The following is a 23,694-nucleotide window of genomic DNA, read 5'->3' on the forward strand; positions in this document are numbered from 1 at the left end:
ATTTGGACAAAACACAAAAACAAACGGAGCAATCATGATGGCGGCAGATATGCTGGCTCATTTTCAGGGGTTTGAAATGTGCAAACAATCCAGCTGAGTTTACAAAAACACTTATTTGTCTCTCCTCTTCACCTCAGTTATTGACTGCTATTAGCAAGGCTCTCTCCCAGGAAGACAGAATTAGTTCAATTATTGCTCTCTTTCAGACAATAACACGTTGCCTTACTCTTAAATTGGATCCTCTTAACAGTGTTTGTTTCCCTTTGTTGAGGAGAGAGCTTTACCTTCCTGCAGAAAACTTTTCATCAAAGCATCTTTCTCCCAAACAATACGGAAACAAGAAGTCAATCAAGTTAATAAATGAAGTGTTTCTCCACTGCCAACACAATCACATTTCCAATTTCTGTCTCTCGAATCCTTTTGACCGTGTTATAAGTCTGTCTAACGTAAGTTTATAACTCTGAAGGCTTTTGTGAATGACTAACAAAGACAGACAAGCATGAACAGTGCTGAATGGTGTAATTGTTTTATTTCCAAGTTAAATGCCTCTTACTCTAAAGCAACACAACAAAAACAAAATTCATTTTCATTCATTTTGTGGTGTTTAATTTGTTACTCTTTATGCAACTACACACTGGTACAGGCAGTTGATATATTGTTGTATATATTCAACGTAAGCAGATGACAGATTTTAAAGGGATTGGCAAAAAGTGGTAAACCTGCCTACTGACGCAGTCTCTACAGTAAATGTATGTTGTGTGAATAAGGGGAGTACTGGCACTCATTTGTCCCACTTACTTGACTGACTCATACTTAACTATCAGTTTGTTCTAAAAGGCCTTATAGGTTCAAACACACCAAATAAAAACAGGTTCTGTCTCATGTTGGGAAAAGAGACCAAACAAGACAGAAGACCAACCTCATCCGTTTTGTTCAAGAACCTGGTTTCTGACATTACAGATGTTCGGCACAGGGGACACCCATGAAAGCATCCTGCTTGTATATAATCAGGCAGAGAGCCATAAATCTCACTTTATGTGTCTTCCTGGCACTCTGTTCAATCCTCAACCCTTCCCACTCTACCTGCATGATGGAGGGTCGTCGTATGCAATCTACCAGACAGACGGGCAGGAAGGGAGGTAGGAATAGAAATCAAAATGGCTCTCCTGGTTGAATCCGCTGCCTGAATGAGACAGGCAGTATATGAAAAGCTCTTCTTGACATAGGTGACGGTAAAGATGTGAGCAGAGAGAAGCTCTTTGTGAGAGGCTGAAGTAACCGAGCACAGCAGCCTGTAAGCCACAGGTTGTCTATAACTGCTCTGAGGAAATATGTGGAGTTTTGGGGAAATGCTTGCCTTGTGATATCATTGGCTACATTTGTCTGAACGTATCCATTTTTTTTGTTGTAAAAACAATTGTAATAATGACCCATTCCTTTTCTTTGAAAAAGCTAATTCAACTCGCCAAACCGTAAATATGAAAGACATGTTGTCACTTCCCCCCATTGTATAAAAGTGAAACCAAACTTTCCACAACGATAGAGGCTGATACCTAGCTCTGGTGATCTTTTTGGAGCCAGAGTATGTGCTGTTAGGATAAGCTTTTGGGGCCTCGGTACTGACACCCCAACCCTTCCTCTAACCAGAACACTCAGGCTAAATCTCAAAGCCCTTAAGTCTCACTCTTGCATCACCCACTCACCAGTTCACTTGCATTTTGGTCCCTCTAAATCCAGAAGTGATGCATGAGGAGATACAAGGAAATGAAGAGAGGAAGAGTCTTATAACGACTGTTCAGAAACTGATCCGTCTAAAGGCACCCCTTTCTGAATGTTTTGAAGTCTTTTCTGTCATTAAACTCTGGTGATGTCAATTTTATATTGGAGAAAAGCTTCTCCAATTAATGAGTGATATTTGATAAGGGGGCGCGTCCATCAATAATAGACTTCCACACAAGCTGCTCTCATATCCTCTTTCATTGCTCCTCGGATTTCCCTCCTCTCTCCTCAATCATCTCTCCTCTCCCCTCAGAGTAGCATGAAGGGCATTGGAATGCCACTTGGCATGAGGGGTCTGTAAGTACTTCCAGTTTGGCAGAGGACTGAGACCTAAAGGAGACATTAGTTAAGGGTTTTGGGATCCAGAGACAATTAACTTACAAATGAGACAGGGAAGATCGCTTAGGTTGGTACAGTACACAGTAGAACTCCTGTGTCATTTTGAAGCAGACTCTCCACACTTATGGTTCTTCCAGATTTCGATATGTTTTCTCTTGCTGTTTCTCTTTAGTTTTGCTAATCTGATGCACACTTCAGGAGACATGTTGTTCAGCAGAGCTGTTAATCATGGCGTCATGTTGTTAGACCGCTTTCTATTGCATCATATAATAATGAACGCCCACCAGAACTAACTTGAATTATTATGTGTTTTGGTTTCACTTTCAGCGGGCAGTCATGTAGTTCATCTTTTTATACAGCATATGTCTCTGTACCCTTTCATTACATTCTCTCTATTCCGCATTATGAGGCGCCCTCTGTTTTCTGATGGTAACAAGTCTCTCGTATCAGAGATAATATATTTACTCCTGCAGCAACACATCTGGCACCGGCACCAATTTACTGCTACGAGCATATGTCTACATCCTCACCTGTTACCTCCAGAGATCTGCAGGAATCCCATCAGTGCCACGAGCTTCGCATCTGTTGTCTTGATTCTATCTCTACAAAAGTGTTTAAATGTGTCTTTTATTAGTGTGTAAATAACAACAAACAATGCTCCCTGTGGACTAGCATTGTGTCTGATTCTCTAAAGTGTGGTGTTATCTAAAATTTGCTGCAGAAAAAAAAGACCCAGTTAAATTTGTAATGAATAATAACAAAACAATTTCTCTATCTTCCTCCTCTCAGCAAAATACTTGAGAACGTTTTGAGAACATTCTATATACATACAAATGAATGAATATCTTTCAATTCACAACACAACATGAAGCCCATTTGGTTTCAGAGACAGTAAAAGCTTTAGAGTAGCTCTCATCTCAATAACCAAAGTGAATATGTCTTTTAGTGGTGCAACCTGTGCTGCCTGTTGATCATGACATTATCATTCAAGACCTGCATGTACTATTTGGCTCAGTATGTCCTGTTCTTCACTGGTTGAACTTCTAAAATGATGCAAGCCTTTATATTCACACTAGTAGTTTTATATCTGCAGAAACAAAAAGTCCTCTGGTGTTCCTCATGGGTCTGTCCTTAGGCCACTTCAAGTTCATATATGCTTCTGCTTGTAGAAAAATGAAGTATCCTTGCACGTTTCACTTTTTTTTTAGGTGATTACATTCCTTTGACAAACTAATAAACAGTATTGCTAATACTAATCCAGAAATATTTTATTTACAAGATGCAGGATGATAGAACAGACACAGAAGACTTTGCTAGACTTTGCCTTCTCTTAAATATGCTACGAAAATCTGACAGTCTGGCATTGTTTTGGAAACTGAGCTCCTTTATTAACTGTTACAAAAATAACAGGGACAATATTTAAATCTAATTCATCAATTTTTTAAGAGCTCTTGTAACCCAAACTTTTGGGGATTTTAACATACTGCTTCAGATATTATATAACTGGCCACTGTACATCAATGAAAGTAATGTACAATTAAAGTAATAGTTTAAAGATTGCTGAATGATTTGGCTACAATTTTCAATCCTTATTTTAAATCAAGCTGAACAGATTCAGAGTGTGGATCATGCAGTACGGCAGGTCTTATGTCTTCCTTTTTTTACGTGTAGTGTATTTTAATGTTTACTTTAGCATTTTCTGCCAGTATTCAGCAGTTTTAAAGCCAGGGCTTGCCACCTCACATGCAAATGTCCAAACTGAAAAAACAAGGGACCATTGCTGCATCCTGAGTGTTGAGCAGCTTAAAATTATACCAAAAAACGATGAGATGATCAGTCAAACTTTCCTCCAGTGCTGGTTCAGTGCAGTTTGGAAATATATCTTGCCATACAGGACTATGACGCAGAGGTCTTACACCTGTACCCAAAATTAGATCCAGCTCTGTTGAGGGCGTCTTTAATTGCTTTAGTCCTGCTCCCAGGAAAAAGCTTTCCCTTAGACAGCTCCCTTGACACTCAAATGAAAAGCTGCATCAACAAATGCTCTTCAGCTATCCGCGCCTCTGCAGAAGGATTTCTGAAAACAAAAGCCTGAAGGTCAACGCCAAGGTTGCTGTGTATGATGCAGCATCTGCCAGCACTTATTATAGTGTGCAGAAATGTGGACCCTATACAGAAAACCTACTATAAACTGGAGATCTCCCACATTTATGCCTGCAGAGGATCTTGGGAGGACCAAACTCCCAACTGTCAATTTATTTCTATGACCAGCCAACAATAAAGGACAGACTGTCAACAATCCTGGCTGATGCATAACACACCAAATCCTCTGCTGGGTTTGGTGCTAACTAACAACCTTTCCACATGACTTTTGAATGTGAGGCTAAGAGGATGGAATAACCTGCATCAAAAATTGTTTGCAGTATGTTCTGCCTTTTCTGTCTCTGGTCATGAAATGGGCCAGCACATAACATGCAGGAAATTGACAGGGTTGCATTTTTACACTTTACACAATTTTTGCATTAACGAAACAGACTCTATAGCTGCAGCTGTATATGACATCACATGCATATTATGCATGTGATGTCATATACAGAGTCACTGCAGTCACATCCAATGATACATTCTCCATGCTTTTGAGTGGTAGCACCACCTTTCAGCCTGAATGCTGTGAAAATACAAAAATCTCCTACATAATGAACTATGGGGAGGACTATAAAGATAAATAGAGAAACGCAGGTCTGTGGATCTAAATCAGAGTTTACAGTATCACTCTCTTCTAACCTTGCTAGGTTGTCATGCTAACTCCCCAAAGCTAACTGGGTCAGGGCCAGGTTATGTTCACAGTTTGAGCCTTGATTAGGTTGAACAGCACCATGCTCTCAGTAATTATGAGCAAGTGGCAACCTCTGGTCCTGAGAAATTAAGCCAATGTGATGGTGCCAAAAACTGCAGTTCCTTGAGTGTCCACAAGAGGCTGGCTGCAAACGCCCAAGAATCCACATGAACACCCATTCAAAGAAGCCCATCTATTGTTATGAGTTTTGCATAATTAGGACACAGCTGATTGTCCAACTGCCTTCCATATCAACAGATATTAGTTCACTCCTGTTCTCTGTGTTTCCCAAGACAAGACAGCCATGATGTTTTCCACTTGGTTTGACTGAGGGGGTGTTTCCTGCTGGAAAAGAAGTGATGTCAGTGCATACCCTCCTGCCGTGTTGGGTTGGAAAACATGCAGAAAGATAGACTGTATCATGAAATGCTTTGATTACACATTTGGAGTAGGTTAAAGATAAGTCATTTCATCTTCATCGATTGCCACGTAGGAGTGAATACGGCAGACTTTATTACCTGTGAAATTAACTGTGATGAGTTCTGGAAGGTGAAGTGCTTTTTTTCCCCTGGGTAATATTTCCTCCCTGTGATGAGCAATATTGCAAAGTCTCCACCAGACAAAAACAAAATCCATTGTTAGCATCATCCATACTGGAGAGGCGTTAACGTGGTGGAACTGATGAGGGAGTGTTGGATGTGCTGCAATGCAAAATGGAGGCTTTTGATCGTTCACTTCTGACCTCTGTTTGAGCGGGTTGTGGGAATTGGCCTCTGCTCAGCTTGATATCTGCTGTGATGATGAAAACTTGCAGCTTTGGAAACATAACAGCCAGAGAGGGAAACAATGAAGACGCATGAATGTTGCTCTCTGTGCTGGAGAAGGGAAAAAAAGAAAGAAGCAGTAGTGATTGGGCTAAAACTTCACAGCCTTTCACTGCCTTCAATCATTTGAGGTCAAGTGGGGTTTAAGATTTGGGGATTGGGATTTTTTTCTTATTGAGTTTAAGGCACCTTGACCTTTCCAACATTTTTTTTTGCTCCTCCAGTATCACCCTGTGGTTATGTCAGTATGGCGAGCACTACTAGTGAGGTCAAAGCACTTCAAATTTCATAATGCAGAGATGCGTTTCCATCCAAACCCAGAATGGGGATTTTTCCTTAAGACACAGACATCGTCATCTGTGCCATAAACCCCCCAGAATACCCCAGAGCCTTATTAGAAGCATGTTATGGTAATATTGAAATCTTCCGGGTGCCCAAGTCAGCCCATATCCAGCTAAAGATGGATTAAGGTTGCTATGGGTGTTTTAAAAATAACCCTTTAAAAATACGCTTGAGGTTCAGACACATACAAAGCAAAGCTGTGTTCCTCAAACTGATAAGGTCTTACATAAAGAGTGGGTGTGCTGCAATTACCGCTCAAAAAGCAGCCCTGAGCAGATGCAGGTCTGACTGAAGCCAAGAGGATCTCTGGCTTTGGAAAAAAACATGCCCTGGATTACATTATCGGACACTTCACGGCTACAAAAGCCCCGGTATTACCCCTCTCTGCTCAAAGTGCATCACCAGTAATTATCCAAAGTTTTCACAGATGCTAAATTTAGCCTGAAGAGGCGTAACGATTTGCTCCAGGCAGGTCTCGAAAACTAGAGTAAATTTTTCTCAACATGAAACATTTCAGTTCTGTGAAGACAAGAGTTCATTCCGCTCATCCTTCTCTTTCTTATTTTTGCTTTATTAAAAACACAGCCAAAAAATTAAGACTTTCAACCTTGTTCACTTCATCACACATCCTTTGAAGAGTAATAGAAAATAGAAGAAGTTGGATGCAATGCCTGATGTTTTAACGATTCAAAGCATTTCCCATTCGTCATCATGAATGAGCTCCATTTCTGAGTGTTTCCTGGCTTTCTCTAATGTTGTTTACAGTTCACAGACTGTTCAGCGTCTCTGTTACGCAGTAAGGATCCAGTGAACTTCATTGATATACAACAGCGTACAGGGAGAGCAGTGCGGTGGCAGTACTCTGCACCTTTTCCTTTGTGGGAGTTCAGCTTCAGATGCTTGGCTCCCCCAGCTCACAATCTGAACTTGGGCTTTTCATCCTCTGTCAGATCACACCACAGGGGGACCGCATGGCATAGCATCTTTGAAGGCCAACAAGCACCTCTCTACATCAAAGAAATACCACAGCTTTCAACAAAAATATTCACACGTCCCTGGTGGAGCTGAGGTCCTGTATACCGAGCGGCAGCTTCTACTAAAACATACATTATGTATTATTAATTAGGTGATAAAGTTAAATGTAATAGAAACTGAAAGTAAGATTAGAGCTGGAGGCCATGAGAAAATCTGCTGCAGTGAAGGAAAATAAAAAGTTGTTATCTCAGAGGGGCCATCCTAAAGTGAGATTTAATTTCAACAACTTGGAAAATGTTGTGGCGCCAGGCACACCCTTATTAATACATGACACATTTCAAAAATCCTTTCTGGTATAGTGAAAGTCTAATGTAGATTTGCACACAAATATCAAATGTGATTCATTGGTATTCATGTAAGGAACTGATGTGATTTGCACTAACTAAAGATATAAAGCAATAATGGACAACTGGCCTCCCTCTCATGCACTTCCCTCGGTTTTAAATAAAATCTCAGCATCTGACTCGGCTGCTTTTAACATTGATGACAAGGATTTTAATTGAAGGCTTAAGATATGCCTGGTTACTTTAGGTTTGGTTTTTGGACTGGATTTATTCTTATCTCTCAAATATTGTGTGTGGAAGTCGGAAATTACAAATCAACCTCGGTATCATTTACATAGTAGTTAATTGGCAAAAACAGATAAATCCGTTTTTATAAATTTACAAAAAACGTATTTCTTTTTGATACAGATTCCTAATAAAGTTACATTTTCAAGATATCTCTGATTAGTAATGTCATTTCGACTTAGTCAAAGCCACCCAACCTCAGTTGATTGATCATACCAAAAGCTAGTACTATAAAAAACTTGTTTTTTGAAACATTTTTAAAATTTTTCAAAAGTGAGTTAACTGTTTTTGCAAATTAACTCTTCATATGGAGTTCCACAGGGTTCTGTTCTCAGACCCTTACTGTTTTCTATTACTTGTTGCTTCTTCACTGTATTGGAATTAATCAATAAACCGGACGCAGGACACAGAAGACTCAGGAGACTCAGATGGCTTACGTTGAAATAGTTTATGTAGAACTTTATGTAGTTTATGTAGAACCGCAGGAGTGTGCAGTGCAATGCCAAGTCAATTCTGTCGGACAATCTTTCTGGCGTGGCATTTATCAGTCCCTCCAGGAAGTTGCGATTTCACGGTCGCAACTATCAACGCAAATTCAACCAATCAGCGCGATTTTTTCGCGGCCTTGCAATTTTTTACAATCACCGCAACTTTCCCGCAAGTTTGACCAATTACCTTAATCTCAGCCCCTGCACGTCATCGGTTTTGTCATCAATTTGACTTCCTTGGAACATAAACACAAGTCCTCCCTTGATCAGCACTTTTCAACAATAAAACACGCACAGAGAACGGGTGAAAAGAGGGGACAGCAGGCAGGACAAGTGATCATGACAACGTTGTTATTTATAGATTGAGGGGCTCAGTGTTTGCTTGGTCTCTACCTGCAGCAGGTGTGCTTTATGAACCAGCTCTCCTCACCTCCATGCATCTGTCTCATCTTCATTGATGATTTTTACCCCCCGGTGTGCGTTAGTGACAAAGACACAACCGGGGGACGTCTGTTTACTATTTGATGTTTGACGTTGTTGCCGTGGTTACCGTAAAAAACTCTGCATCTACAGCTTGATTTAATCCAGTTTGGTGATACATCAGACACATTCAGTAAGTTTTGATCAACTCCTTGTCATCAAAGATTCAGATTAATTTCAGAGTGCGTGAACTGACTGTGAACAGGGACCGTCGTAAATGTGCAATATAGTCCTTTCATGGCATTTTTCTGTGAATCAAGAGAATCAAAATACAGTCAGTGGCCACATCAAGAATGTTTTCTAAAAACAACCGTAATTTAGCATATTTACTTGCCCCTGAGATGTTATTTGGGGAAAAAAGAAGAAAAAAAAAACAATCGCAACTTTCACCGCAATTTTTTCAAAAAGCTGTCGCAAATTCAGGCTTTTTGGGCCGCAACAATCACAAAAAAATCCCGCGAAATCCTGGAGGGACTGATTTATCCCCAAATATGGCACTAAAGTTAGATACTCATATTTGGACAAGAAGTAACAAAACAATTGGGAAGAAAGAAAGGCAGAAGTTCTAGTCTGGAGACACCAAGTCTGTCATATCATATGGATAAGGACAGGAGCAGGGAGAAGAACCTTGATTGCTACAGTAACCCTGTCTTGCCTATCACCCAGTGGCGTCTGATGACATAGGAAGGAAGCTACTCTGCCCTTGACACTTAGACTGGAAAGATGTAAGTGTTAAACATTCTTCCATAAATATATGAGACAACAGAAATTCCACAATATTCTGCATATTATCAAAAACCACAATATTAATGACCATCTCTTTGCTGACGACACACAGTTATATTTCTCCTTTGACAGTAAAGGTAAAGTTCTCCAAGAAAATCAACACTAATACATAAATGAACATGATAAGATTGTAATGACAGAAAGCATGTTTTAAAAAACATATTTGATAGGTATTTTGATCTTCAAGTTTGACACATGTACCATCTATTATACTGAAGAAGGCAGGCTTAATGATCAGTACTGTAGCTAGTCACCAGTGGGAGCTCTTAATGTTTTGGTTTCTCTTTCAGTGAGCCAATGTGCCATCCATCTTCTTACACAGTCTATAGTGAAACATCACAAAACCTAATCATAGCCAAATTGCAAATAACAACACTAATTTCTTCAGTATTTTTGTCTGGATTTATTTTGTCTTGAGGCAATTTGGGTGCTATCTCAAATCATGGTATATGTGTCATTTTCAATATGTAGTCCACTGGCCTAAAATTGCCACATGACATAGTATTAAAAGGAGGTCCATAGAGGGAGGCAGTCATTTCAAATTGGTCTTCCTTGTCTTTAGACACATTTATTTCAAGAGTATATCACTAAGCTGTGGTTCAATTTTGCCATCTACCTCCCTTTGATTGGGCAGGATAATTCAGGTCATCTGTGCAGGAGCACACTCACGTCAGAGCTTTTCATCTTTTCTTTTCTTTTTTATTACCAGCACACGCTTTATTCACATTCAGGGATAGGGAACATTTTGACTCTCTCAGTGGCAGCTTCTCAATTGCAATAGAGTCACTGTGGAGGCCAACATGTGAATTTGGTCCATCTCTTTAGCTCGCAGGATGAAGTGGAAACGGAAGAATATAGTTTTCTCTCCTGAGGACAATTAAGATACAGGAACTCTGAAAGAGAAATTGCTTTATCTGTATGTGGTTTAAAAAAAAGAAATGAATTATTTCGGAGGATAATTAATGAACCCTTTTTTGATAAATTGGAAATAGGATTATGTCGGTGAGCTGTGCCTCAGAGATTTCTTCCTTTTAGTAGCACTCTGTTTGTCCCTTTTCAAGACGAGCCAAGAGGTTCTGATACTATATTTGTTTTGCCTATACATATTTTCATCTCTGTGCTGCATATCTCACAGGACTTGATGAGCCATTTATTAAATTCTGGCCCATGCAGCACTGGAGGCATTTGTATTCTGTAAACGGTCTGTCTAAAATCCTCCCGCAACATATTTCATTACACCATACAGATTTTTGTATCTGAAGTATACCATACACTATTCACTCGTAGGGATGTTTTGATCTCCTTGGCATTCGATCAACAAATAAAGCTTCCACAGGAGACGCAGTACTCGTCAAAACTGTTTTGGCACCTTATCCAAGAGTGTTTCCCTCCTGCATGGCAGCAACATGTGTTCTGCAGGAAAGACACTCTTTCCAAAGCAAACAGGTGTAGCAGGAACCTCAGATGGATATTGGGGGGTGTTATTCTTGAAACCATTTTATCACAACTAGGGACGGAGGGAAAACACATTGCTGGAGGCTCTCAATGATTCAAACTTTACCTCTTGTAAGACATTTGGCAGGGAAAAGTAATGTGTGAATGTCACTCAACAGGGTTTTATATATTGAAAAGCCAGATGTGATCCATTGTAATACATGTAGCCAAATATCCTCGTCCCTGTGGCAGGGTTTTTTATTCTGTGGACCTGAACCTGATAACAACAAACTATTTCCTGAAGCCCTGCTAGCACATTGCACACAGATGACACACACTGTTTCTTGCCATCAGTGATGTTTTATTATTTGTTCCACTACTGAAATATCTGTCACAGGCTGTCACGCTGTGGATTTTGGCCTGAGGCTTGGCCATTTGTTGCCATTTGACTCAAATCACCAGAGCAGCAACACCCATTTTCAAGACTTGTGGTTTTGCTGTGGATTGATAAAGTTTGTTTGGTGGTGTGCTTCACTAACTTGAAAACCTAAAAAGGCATTTTAATCCAGATTTTAATTGTTTAAGTGGTTCATCTAGAAGATTGTTATTTTTAATCAGGGATGAGTCATGTGTTTGTTTTTTCATGACTGTGTTCAGCTCTGACTGTGTTTTGGTAATTTAGTGGGAGCTCACCCTTCAGAATTAAAAACAACTGCATTAAAAATTTCTCATGTGTCTAAAAATAGTTGCATTGCATAGTCAGCCAAACATCTGTCAATCAAGAGTCTTAGCTTCACTAGTTTTCACAGAATAGTTGTAGATAAATCAAATCCTGGATCCTTAGAAGAGCTTCATCTCAACTGCTGTCAGTGAATCTAAGTCCATAATGTTACCAGTCAGACTTTCTTTGTGTTAAAGGACAGTACATGGTTTTTTAAGCTGATGAGGACTTCCAAGCTAACAAGGGTGTTTACCCTAATAAGGGTTTTAGGCTTCTATAGTCAGCAGACAACATGAACGTAGATGAGTTGTTCATCGGACTCATGAGTTTAATTGTTTAATAAGAGCAATAATAACAAGGGTCAATTCCAGAGTTTGCTTCACTGAGAAAATAAAGTAAGTTTAATGCAACGTTGTCGCCTTGGTTAACCCTCCTATTATCCTTGTGGTCAATTGGACCCCATGCAATGTTTAACGTCTCTAAATCAATGACTGGAACTCCCTCCCTCCACAAATAAGACAGTCAGACTCTATAACATCATCCAAATCCCAACCCTAAACCCACCTTTTCAAACTGGCATATTCACTCTAACTGGACTCTCTGCACTTCACTAGTTTTTAGTTTTTATTTATTACTTTTTGTTTGTTTTGTTTTTTTATGTTTTAATGATGAATGTTTTTATTATCTGTAAGGTGACCTTGGGTGATTTGAAAGGCGCCCAAAATAAAATGTTTTATTATTATTATTATTACTAACATCATTTTTTTGGCTTCATATTTCATGACTTTTCCTAATTTAATGAGGACAAATCATAAAATTAAAATGTTGATATGTTCCAATTTCCTGTAAAAAAATAAATAAATTACGCATCGGTGTTCCTCTGGGTCAATTTGACCCCAGGCTGTTTCAGCTGTTTATAACATAAGAAATATCAACATTTTACACACATTTGTTTTGGTTGTTTTAGATGATATTGAGGTCACTATAGCCAAGGACACTTCCGCATGTGACTGCAGGAGCTGGGATCGAACCGTCAACCTTTAGATTGAGATATAATATTTCCAGCCACCATGTCTCTAAAGACATTCAATGATGCGTCCCGTGTCATACGTTTTGATAACATAGAAACAAGGCACGGCCAGCGAGAGCATGACAAACTCTCTTTTACAAATAAAGTCCTTCTGAATGCTTTAAATTATGTTCATGCTTAAATATATATTTTATTTAAAGGGCTATTTAGATAGTCAACAAAGAAACATAAACTACCTGACACATAAACCTGGGTAACAATCAGTTTCTGGAGGTTTAAATTGCTGGGGTCAAATTTACCCCAAGGATAAAAGATGTCTACATTTGAGGGTAACAGGAAGGTTAATGAACTGTAGTTAGCTAACTTGCGCCTATGAGCCAAGCTATAAGCTAACTAAATCTGCCTAAAGAAACCACCAGTCTCTTTCCCACATCCTTTGGGGGATCACAGCAGGGTATAGGAACAGTTCTGTAGATGAATCTGGGGATCAATTTGTGTGTGTTTCACCCAGTATGTTTTTCCTAAATCATAGTTTGTAGGACAGCTTGTATTCAAATTCACAGTTGCTGTAGAGAGACGCTGCCACAATAATGGTGGCTTGCTAACTTCCTCTAATTTGTTGGATTTGTCTTTACCCTGATTAGATAATTGGATTTTTGTTGCACATTCAGATTCAGTGTTGCTGCATTCTGTTAGCATTGTCTTTAACAGGCAGACAGTGTGTGCATGTGTTTGTAAATTTCTATTCTCATTTTATCAGTGCTGCATTTCTTTGTAATGTAACAGTGTTATCAAAACTGTTCAAACACATTCTTGTTCAGCCCTGGAACTCAAACCATTTCCTTTAATTTAAAATCAACATCATAAACATGAGATATAAAGGGCTGCTGTTAGTCTAAACAAAAAACGAATGTACTGTGATAATCTCCAGAAGGAGCAGCTAATCTTAAAATGCTCAGTCAGACCTTTAGGCGTGATTCTGATATGACTTATCAGGCATTACACATGTTACACCTTCTGTTGCTGACGCATAACATCCCCTGTTTCCAGCCAATACTAGATTAAAAAGATTACAGATATTTCATGTCATTTTCAGGAGATTTACATCATCTCTATCTTAAGATTCATCTCCCGCTCTGCTCTTTTGTGTGCTAATCAGGCATGTGACACAAAGATCTGACAAATCTGAAAACCTAGGTGACTGGGTTGTGGCTTTTATGGCATATCAATGAAGGAATTCGTTCTCTTATATGGTGGTGAACATGCAGAGATATGCTGCATGGCTGAACTGAGGAATTAACAGCTCAGAGATCTCCTGCAGTGATTGTAGCTTTGTGTTGGCAGGGGGCAGTCCTCTTTTTCTTCTACTCTTTTTCAATTCGCTTCTCAGAGTTGTTTATTTGTACGGTGACATTTCTCTTTTAGAATTTATATTAATGAGCTTAATCCATTATTTTAGGGTATGGTGGCTCTTTAGTTTCAGAGTTACTAACTGAGTTACTGCATTATGAAAGAAATGAGTAACTTGATAAAGTAACTTTAGCATCACCTCTTTTTGCCTCAGTACTCTTATTAATGTAGTCTGCGTCTCATTCCACTGGTACTCTGCTTATTCGTTCTCTAAAAGCAACAGATTCAATAGTTAATATGGGAAGAATGTCTTCAACAACATACCATGTTATCAGTTTTTTTAGTCCTTTGTGGCTTCCTTCCTGGAGCTGGCTTTGATCTCAAATCAAGCCTTGGCTGTTTGGATAGGGTGCTAAGGTGTAGCTTCTTTCCAGAAGCTGTGAGACCTGTGAACTCTCTTTAGGTCTGTTCTCTCCACTTTACCGCTGTGACTGCATGCACACATTAATGCACTTTCTCGCTGGTTTTAAACTACGTTTTTATATTTACTCACTGTAGGCTTGAGGTTATGTATTTGCTTCTTTATTTGTAGAGTCTACTTTTAGCTTGTTATCTGTTCTGTATGCTGCTGGACCTGAGTAATGTGTTTCGTTCCTTCATGTTTTTAAATATGACTGAATGACAATAAAATTAACCTTGAACCTTGAACCTTCCTCCTTGGTCTGCCAAGCTAACGTGAACTCTACCTGGGCCAATGGGGATTGCAGCACCACGCTCTTTGGTCAACTAGCTTAGTAGAAGCATGTTGATTTGTTTGGCGCGTCGTGAGATCAGAATGACCAGTCTTGGCAGTGGAGAAAGTTTTCCTTTGTGCAACAAAAACTACAACTCACCACTGTATTCTTGTCCTGCACCATGATATATTCCTTCCTGAATAATATACTCCTTCTTCTAGGATGCTTCTGTGCTGACACAGACTTTACCTTACCCCCTGAGTTGGATGATTAATCTTATCTAATTGGCTTTTAAATTAAATTTTATTGACGTTATTACATTTTGAAAGTGACTAGATACACCACTAGTTACTGCACATTAGGGGCGGAAAGTTACTCATGAAATGACATGACGGTCATATCATGATTTAGCTAAACTCGAAAAAGCAATACATTGCAAAACAACCGTACAATGATACATCACAATATCTAATTATCTGATGAATGATATAAATGCCCATTAAAAGACACAGAGCAGGATTAATGCATCATTCACTGCACTTTGGTTACACTGAAGTGAAACAATCAACATGTTTAAGTCAGTATTCTTATGTCAGCAATCATTTCCTCAACCCATTTGTGTTTCTTTATAAGAAATGATGTGACTCATGAGAATCTAGGAAATGTGACCTCCATCGTAACCCGTTCTTGGTCTACAACAGAGATTGTCGCAGGCTATTTTAGCATCAAAGCTCCTCAGATTTTGGCAGCTTGGAGAGTTTGACTTCTTATTTTGGTTAATCTCCGTGAAATTTAAAATACATGGAAGGCAGGGACAACTGCTCTTAACGTGACAATGTTTCCTGTTCTCTTTGTTCAAGGCTATTTTATTCCAGTTTGGCTCTTTTTGTCATTTTACTGGTGGAATTTGTTCTCCTGAGCTGCCAACCCCCATATAACTATGACTCAAGCACTGATGCGGCATAACAAATTTCCCTTTGCTGGATGGAACATTTCCCACTTTCATATCCTGCTCTGCAGAAAGACTTCAGCTAAAGTATGCCTGCATGTGTGTGTGTGTGTGTGTGTGTGTGTGTGTGTTTATGCAGAGATCCGAGAGGCCTTCAAAGTGTTTGACCGCGATGGGAATGGGTTCATCTCAAAGCAGGAGCTTGGGATGGCCATGCGCTCCCTGGGCTACATGCCAAACGAGGTGGAGCTGGAGGTCATCATCCAGAGACTGGACATGGACGGTGAGGCAAACACAGCACGGATTTTACATTAACGAAAGCCACAAAACACAGAAGCAATTTGCATTCTACTTGCCCTCCAAACTGGGCCGTAGCACGCAGTGAAACCAGCAGCAATAAACACCAACTGTTCCTCTTTTTTCTACAGGCGATGGCCAGGTGGACTTTGAGGAGTTTGTGACTCTTCTGGGCCCGAAGCTGACGGCAGCTGGGATGCCAGATAAGTTCCACGGCACTGACTTTGACTCCGTTTTTTGGAAGGTGCTCATTATTCAGTAACTCATTTCGTGCTTATTAGAGAGACAGCTGTATTAAACCTCCAAGCTCAAGGAGAATCAGAACTTGCCACTGACTGACTTTAACTACAAACCCGTTTTAATTGCCAAATCAACTGGGGAATTAATGGGAGGATTTTAATCTGAGAAAGGGTTGAATTCTCTCAAGAAGTGTGTCCTTAATCAAGACTTTGAGGTGATATCTCCGCCTCTTTGTGAGTGGTGACAGTCCTATTAAAACATTAAAGTCAATTTTTATGTAAAACAGATATTAATGTATTTACAGACACCTCATTAGATAATCAGCTGCTCACTTTGACAGAGGGATGAAGTTAATGGGATGGAGCATGTGCCTTTGTTGTAGTTAGGTGATAACAGCACCACAGAGGCTGTCAGAGAGTGAGGCTCCAAATTGAGTGTGAAGGAGATTTATGGGAATTCTCAGTGCAGCCAGCACACGAAAAAAGCATCACAAGCAGAGACACCTGCTGGGAGAGTCAAGAAACCCGGGGGAATGATGCAAGGGCTGCATGGCTTCACATAGCATTAATTGTGAATATATGTATTGAGCATGTGCAGCTGGATTGATCACACAGAGCCTGCGGTCATACTGGAGACAGGCTGAGCTGAAAATAACTGAGACAGACACACATCATCCACAAGTAATTTTGCATGATCCTTCTTTCATTTTTGCTTTAGTCCCTGAGAAATTCAGGATTTTTAGAATCAAACCAAAAATTACAAATTGCCAGGATATGATGAAACCAAGAACAAAAACTCAAAATCTAAACTTTAAGGTTAATGCTTGTATTTTTCCCCTTTACTTTGAAGATCATTTCATTTTATTTTCAAAAATCCAGATTTCCAGGATTTTTTAAAATTGTTTATACAAATCAGACCACCAGTTTGTAACATATAATACATGGTGTGGTTGGGGAGTTAAATTAAATTCTATGTGACAGCTAAAGCTGCAAAAATTGAACAAATAATGTTACACACCAGTGCAAGAGTGGTTATGATGGCGGACTGAGGCCTAATTAGAGAAAAAAATAATTTGAGTATAGAGTCGTAAGAGGAAAAAAAAAGTCATGATTTTACAAGAATAAAATGGTAACATTATGAGATTAATGTTACAAATTAACTGTGATAGGTTTTAATTTTAGTCTATGTTTAGTCTGTATTTTATTTTGAAGGGGTATTCCAGAGCTCAGCCAACTGCCTGCATTAAAAGCAGGAACACTGAGCAACTATTGAAGTTATACTTAAGTATAGGTTTCAGAAATACCTGGATATCCAGTCTTTTAGGTCATCAACTTATTGTCATAAATATTAATCTTTTACAGTCTAATGCTGTGTGTTTGACTCTGAATAAACAATTCTGATGTTCGGTACATAAAACATCAAGTTAGTTCATTGTCAAATAGGAAGGAAAAAGACACCATGAAATATGGTTTGATATCAACTCAGTCAGAAGCTAAAGAACACAAGTCATCGCTCTACTCTTTTTATATATAACATTAGAATCAGCTTTATCAATCAAGTATGTGTGCACAAGGAATCTGATCAAGATACACTTTTGTCTCTCTTTGTACAACAAAAAAATGAACAGTACACTAATATGTACAGGCCTACACTGGACATAAGACATTTAGCTTGTACAAGATGATACAAGTATACATACTTACATGTAATTATGTAACAGATGGGTTAATTTACATGAGATAGACAGACATTTAATTTTCTTTGACAGTATAAACGTGTTATATTTTTGGGCATTCTCGCCTTGATATATAGGACAGCTGAAGAGAGACAGGAAATGTGGGGAGCAGAGAGAGGGGGAAGACATGCAGCAAATGGTTGTGGCCGGAGTTGAACCAGGGAACTCTGTGACAAGGACTATAGCCTCTGTACATGGGGCACGCTTAGGCCGCTATAGGCCACCAGTGCCCATGCAGTATCAACTTTAATAACAGTTTGCATATAAGGGAATGTCAGATGTGAGGATGATGTTTAATGATTAGAATGTGCGACAGAGAACTACTACCAATTATAATAATTACAATGATCATCCGTCTGGGAGGAGGCCACAGGGAAGGCCTAGTACACGCTGGCGAGATTATATCTCTCAGCTGGCCTGGGAACTCCTCGGTATCCTGTCAGAAGAGCTGGCGGAAGTGGCCTGGGAGAGGAGTGTCTGGGCTTCCCTGTTGAGACTGCTGCCCCCAGGACCCGGACCTGGATAAGCGGAGGAAGATGGATGGATGATCATAAAGATAAATAGTTATGCATAGTCACAGAGTGTTAAACAAGTTAACCATTACCATAATCAAGATTTTCAATGCATACATCCTACAGAGGGAGTGAACATTAACGGCAGAAATAACAATATACAAGGAGAGAGAAAGATTCATGAGTGTGTGGGGATGTACTGAATATTAATCATCACTGAGTGTGTGCGTGTGTGTTACAGCATGTGTTACAGCATGTGTTTGTATCTGCAGTGTGACATGCAGAAGTTGACGGTTGAAGAATTGAAGAGGCTTTTGTATGACACCTTCTGCGATCATCTCTCTATGAAAGACATTGAGAACATCATTATGACTGAGGAGAACCACATAGAGAACCCAGAGGACTGCCAGGTGGATATAGACAGTAAGGAAGAACCTTCAATACCTTTAATTGATTTATGTGTTATTATGTAGTTTGTTTTCATTGCATGCTATCATGATGTATTGTTTCCATCTGTTATTTAGCTCTATCTTTTGTTATGGACCCTGTTTTGACCTGCCGGGGACTACAGGTGAAAATTGGCCTTATGGCTTACTCTGGCATATTTACGTGAATGTTGTGCTGAAATGTTTATTAATATGCACTGTCCCTTTAAATAAATAAATGATGTGTTGCAGACACAGAGGTCATGATTAAGTCAGTTTTTTACTAAATTTAATAATGTCACTCCATCGCTGCACTTACCTTCCATCACGTTACCTGATGGATAGAAAGTGCAACTTAAGTAATTTGCAGTCTAAGGTTATGTTGCACCTCAATCATTTTTAGATTGATTGATGCACAGCAGACGAACAAATCTTTATAAGCATGTTAGAGAACTAGTGTCACTGCTATGCACCAAAATCCAGAGATATCAATTTCTGCCATCTCCCATCAGAGAAACTGTGCACTACAAATGTCATTGTTCCGTCTCCCCCTGTTGCGTCCTCCTCACAGGAAATAAATTACTACACTACTGCTAAATCTCCATCCGCCTACACAAACTCTGCATGGTGAACACTGTTCTCTGGAAGCTCATTTGAGAGACATTGTCAGGAAAGCAGGAAATCCCTGACTGAAGAAGAGACAGAATCAGAATAATGTCCATGGTTAAAGTAAATCACAGAATCAGAATCAGCTTTATTGGCCAGGTATGCTTGAACACACAAGGAATTTGACTCTGACTTCTCTAACATGCTTATAAAGATTTCTTCGTCTGCTGTGCATCAATCAATCTAAGAATGATTGAGGTGCAACATAACCTTAGACTGCAAGTTACTTAAGTTGCACTTTCTATCCATCAGGTAACGTGATGGAAAGTAAGTGCAGCGATGGAGTGACGTTATTAAATTTAGTAAAAAACTGACTTTACACCTTTTTATTGCAGAATAAACTGGATTACTGGAGGTGGCACATCTCAAAGAGGGGGATTCACTTTAAGGATGTGTTAACAGATAACAGTTATTGAGGATGCTTTGTTTAAAGTCATTTTATGATATTATTGTTTGGGACAAAACAAAATGATTTACAATGGTAAGAAAAACATTTTTTTTTGAAGAAGTCAATCAAAAGCAAATCAAACTTAAGATGTTCTGAAATCTCTTCTGTTTGGGTAGAAAAAGGCACAACAAAGTCACCATTTGATCATCTTCCTCTGATTCAGCAGCCTTAGCTCTTTTCTTCAGATCATTCTGCAGGTACCCTACACCTTTTCTTTGGGTGCTGCTGTCGTTATGAGCAACCTTTAAGATGCCAGTCAGGCATGCATCCATTTGTTTGTTGTTACAAAACCCCAATCAACATTTCAATCTCAATACGATATGCAGTATACAGGTGTGAAAACAAATCTTCTTGGCAGCGTTCATCCCGTATAATTGTGTTCATGTAATTGTAAGGTTTTGTGATGAGCTCTGTCATTTGGAAATTACTATCAGATATCTTTCAAGCATGAAATAACACCTGATTCAATGGACCTTCAGGTGTTCTTTTCTTTCCCTAATTCCCTCCCTCTCTCCTTTTTTCCCTCTCTCCTTTTTTCCCTCTCTCCTTTTTTCCCTCCAGGCTCCAGCCCGACGCAGCAAGTCAAGCAAACGTGCGTGCGCAAGAGTCTGATATGCGCCTTTGCCATCGCTTTCATCATCAGCGTCATGCTCATCGCAGCCAATCAGGTGCTGAGAAGCGGCATGAAATAGGAGCTGTGGCGTTTCCAGCCTTGACCAACAACCAAAGGCTGCTGTTCAGATAAATGACTTCACAGTTAAAGCTTAAAAAACAAACCCATCCGACAATCACACAGCTGTAAAACAGGCCAACACAGACTGCAAAATACCTTGAGTTACTGAGGACACTACATGTGCAGGAATTTGTCTTCTTTCCAAAGACTTAGAGACAAATTCTGAAGACAAAAGGAACTTCTGTACTAAGAAAGCAGTGCGAGCATCTGACTAAACATATCACTCTTTGTTAGAATCCATTAGCTACGTGAGTTTGAGCAGTGTTGCATTCAGTATGGTGGCAGCTATAGAGAGAAGTTTAGTGACTGTCCAGTTTTGTATTCGTCCAGTGTTCCATGCGGTTTATTACAAACAAGTAGAAAGAAATGTGTGAAATACTGTGGGGACATTAGAGAAAATGTATTCCTGAGGCTGGAAATTGATGCTATGCGTGAGGTCTTGAGTGCAGGGCATCGAGGAGATATTGAGATTGTGTACGCGGTGCAACATTGTTCAAAAACCACTTGGGGATAACAATAGCTTGGTAAGAGACAGATAAAAGGGTTTGCAGGGCGGTGCATGTGATTGTTGGGAATAGTTTCACTCATTCACAGGCTGCAGGAACCCAGTCTGAGATGGATGGAACAGGGTGAGGCAGGTTAACAGCTCTCTGAGGGAGGTGTGGGGGTCTGAATGGATGGGTACCAGGCCGGGAGGAGGCTGGACGTGCAGCAAACACTAAACTCTTTTTGTCTCCACAGCGGGGGTCTGCAAGCCTCAGAAGGACGACCATCATCTATGCATGAAGTGCATGGGTTTAAACAGTCGTCTTGCCACATTTGTAAAAGTTTCATCAATGTATTTACCATAATGACTGTGTTACGCTTACGAAAGGACAACTGTGAGCAATTTGTGTGGTCCGGGGTATCAGCAATCAAAACTAAAGTGAAGCATACAACTGCATGATAAAGAAGGGCTGCTTTAGCACATGCTCGTAGAAATTACTTTGGGGATTACTAAACTATGGATCTTTTACCTCGCCAGGCGCCTGATGATCGTCCATCACTGCCACAGAAGAGCAAACACCAAGATTTGTGCCACTTAGCATTTAAAGAATATGCATTCAAACCAGTTGGGTTGGTAGTGCTGATACAAATGTGCAGGAATGGTATTTTGTCTTCTGTTTTTTTGTTTTTTCTGTCTGGATGCGTTGCTATTTAGCAATAAATGTATGTAAAATAGACATCAAACAATGCTTTGAACAGACAAGAATCTTCAAAAACATTAGCACCAGTGGACCTACCAACTGTTGAGGTCAGAAAATGTTCTATGGCACTTTTCAAATGAAGGTCCTGGCAATACAACGGAGAAATAAGCTCTGATGTTTAAACAGCGCTGTAAGTCAGTGACATACAAAGATCAGACGCATGAGTGGGAAACTGGGTGTCCAAAGCTGCCCAGTGCATTGAGGTTTGACATGGGCGTCATGGTATAAAACCACTGCAATAAAACATCAGTGTCTGCGAGGCACCACATGGATTCACTCGGTTGTAGTTTAGTTGTGCATGCATCTGGGAAAAGTCTGTCTCTTATAATGTGTATTGTACATAAAAAACAACTTCAACCAAAGCTTTGGATGGATCTGTGACATTAGAACCTGCTCAGATTTACAGACTGTGTATAAGCATTGGAATCTACCAATGTGATGTCACCCATTGATTTACTGACCACTGCTTTGAAGTCTCAAATATGGCTTTTTGGCGATCGCCTTGTTTTCTGTGGTGTTAGAAGCGACCACAACTGGACGACAGGTTAATGCGCATTTCTTCTCCTCTTTACCAGTTGACAGGTCACTGTGGTAACAACATGTCAGTCACAGGTAGCCACACCCTTCAGCATATCCAGCTTTATCGAGAAATTAAACCAGAATTGTATGCAACATTTACAAATTATGTGTTTAATGAACATTATGCTGCATTGTGGAGGACTTAAATGTTTTTTGAGGTCATGCATTGACCGAGAAATACAGTATTTCTAATCTGGTTGCATTGAAAATACTCCTATGGCCTATGTAGTATATGGTAAAGAAAGCAAGCATAGGATGCTTTCACACCTGGATCATTTGGAGAAGTTCTTCCGAAACAAAGAGCGTTACCCTCCTTGGCCTGGGTAATTTGGATATATATGAACCCAGCAATCGCACTCTGATGTGGAACAAAACAAGCATGCTGACATTGCATAGAAGAGGTGGCTTCAGCTCATTTCCAATCGAACCCTGGAACGGTTTGTTTGCAGTGAGGAAAAAAATCAACCCAGCAGCTGGAATATAGCAGCTCGATTCATCACACTCCAGTAGAAGGTGAGGTAGCTAGTATAACTCACCATCTCAATCCAATTCAACGTCAGCAGAAGAGCCGGTGCTGGGCATCAAAAAATGGAACAATGGCATTATTGCCTGAATGGGAACAAAGCAAGCAAGCTATAGGTGGGAAAGCATCCTCAGAGAACAAATGCCAGAATAAAAGAAGTCAAAGACTCACTCTGACCTGAAACTGTTAAAAAAAACTTGGCTTGGCCTTGGCATGTTTGATCTAAATGACAAAAAGCTCTTCAGAATAGCCTCAAAAACAGGAAACTGCAATATACTGCTCAACATATTTCATATCTTTCAAATATCTCTTCTTAGGATCACCATTGGCAGCTTCTCAAAATCTGGATCTCAAACCAGAGCCACAGCTTTACACACTCAAGAGAATTAGACAACCCTATCGCCCAGAGCCATGCAGGGTAACGATTATCTGATGCTCCTGGGTAATTTGTCAAAAGTGTCAGCTCTCTGGGGAACACACTCAGAAAAAAACAGTAAAAAAGCCCATTTATCAACAAGTACTTTGGTTTCCATTTTGCACTTTAAGATGTGCTGCAGTGCACAAAAACAACAACTCACCGCCATGATTGTTCA

General features: G+C 39.8%; 1 protein-coding gene across 1 annotated transcript in view; it reads left to right on the top strand.

Moving 5' to 3' along the window:
• LOC117819180 (calcium-binding protein 7) overlaps positions 1-20,868 on the top strand; it is a 34,298-nt gene extending 13,430 nt beyond the window's left edge. The window contains exons 2-5 of the mRNA XM_034692424.1: positions 15,836-15,979; positions 16,125-16,237; positions 18,753-18,903; positions 20,581-20,868. Of these exons, the coding sequence (XP_034548315.1) occupies positions 15,836-15,979; positions 16,125-16,237; positions 18,753-18,903; positions 20,581-20,711 (539 nt within the window). The 3' untranslated portion in view covers positions 20,712-20,868. The remainder of the gene's footprint in view (positions 1-15,835; positions 15,980-16,124; positions 16,238-18,752; positions 18,904-20,580) is intronic.
• The last annotated feature ends 2,826 nt before the right edge of the window (positions 20,869-23,694 follow it).

Source organism: Notolabrus celidotus, chromosome 9 (genome assembly GCF_009762535.1).
Source record: "Notolabrus celidotus isolate fNotCel1 chromosome 9, fNotCel1.pri, whole genome shotgun sequence".
Lineage (NCBI taxonomy): Eukaryota > Metazoa > Chordata > Actinopteri > Labriformes > Labridae > Notolabrus > Notolabrus celidotus.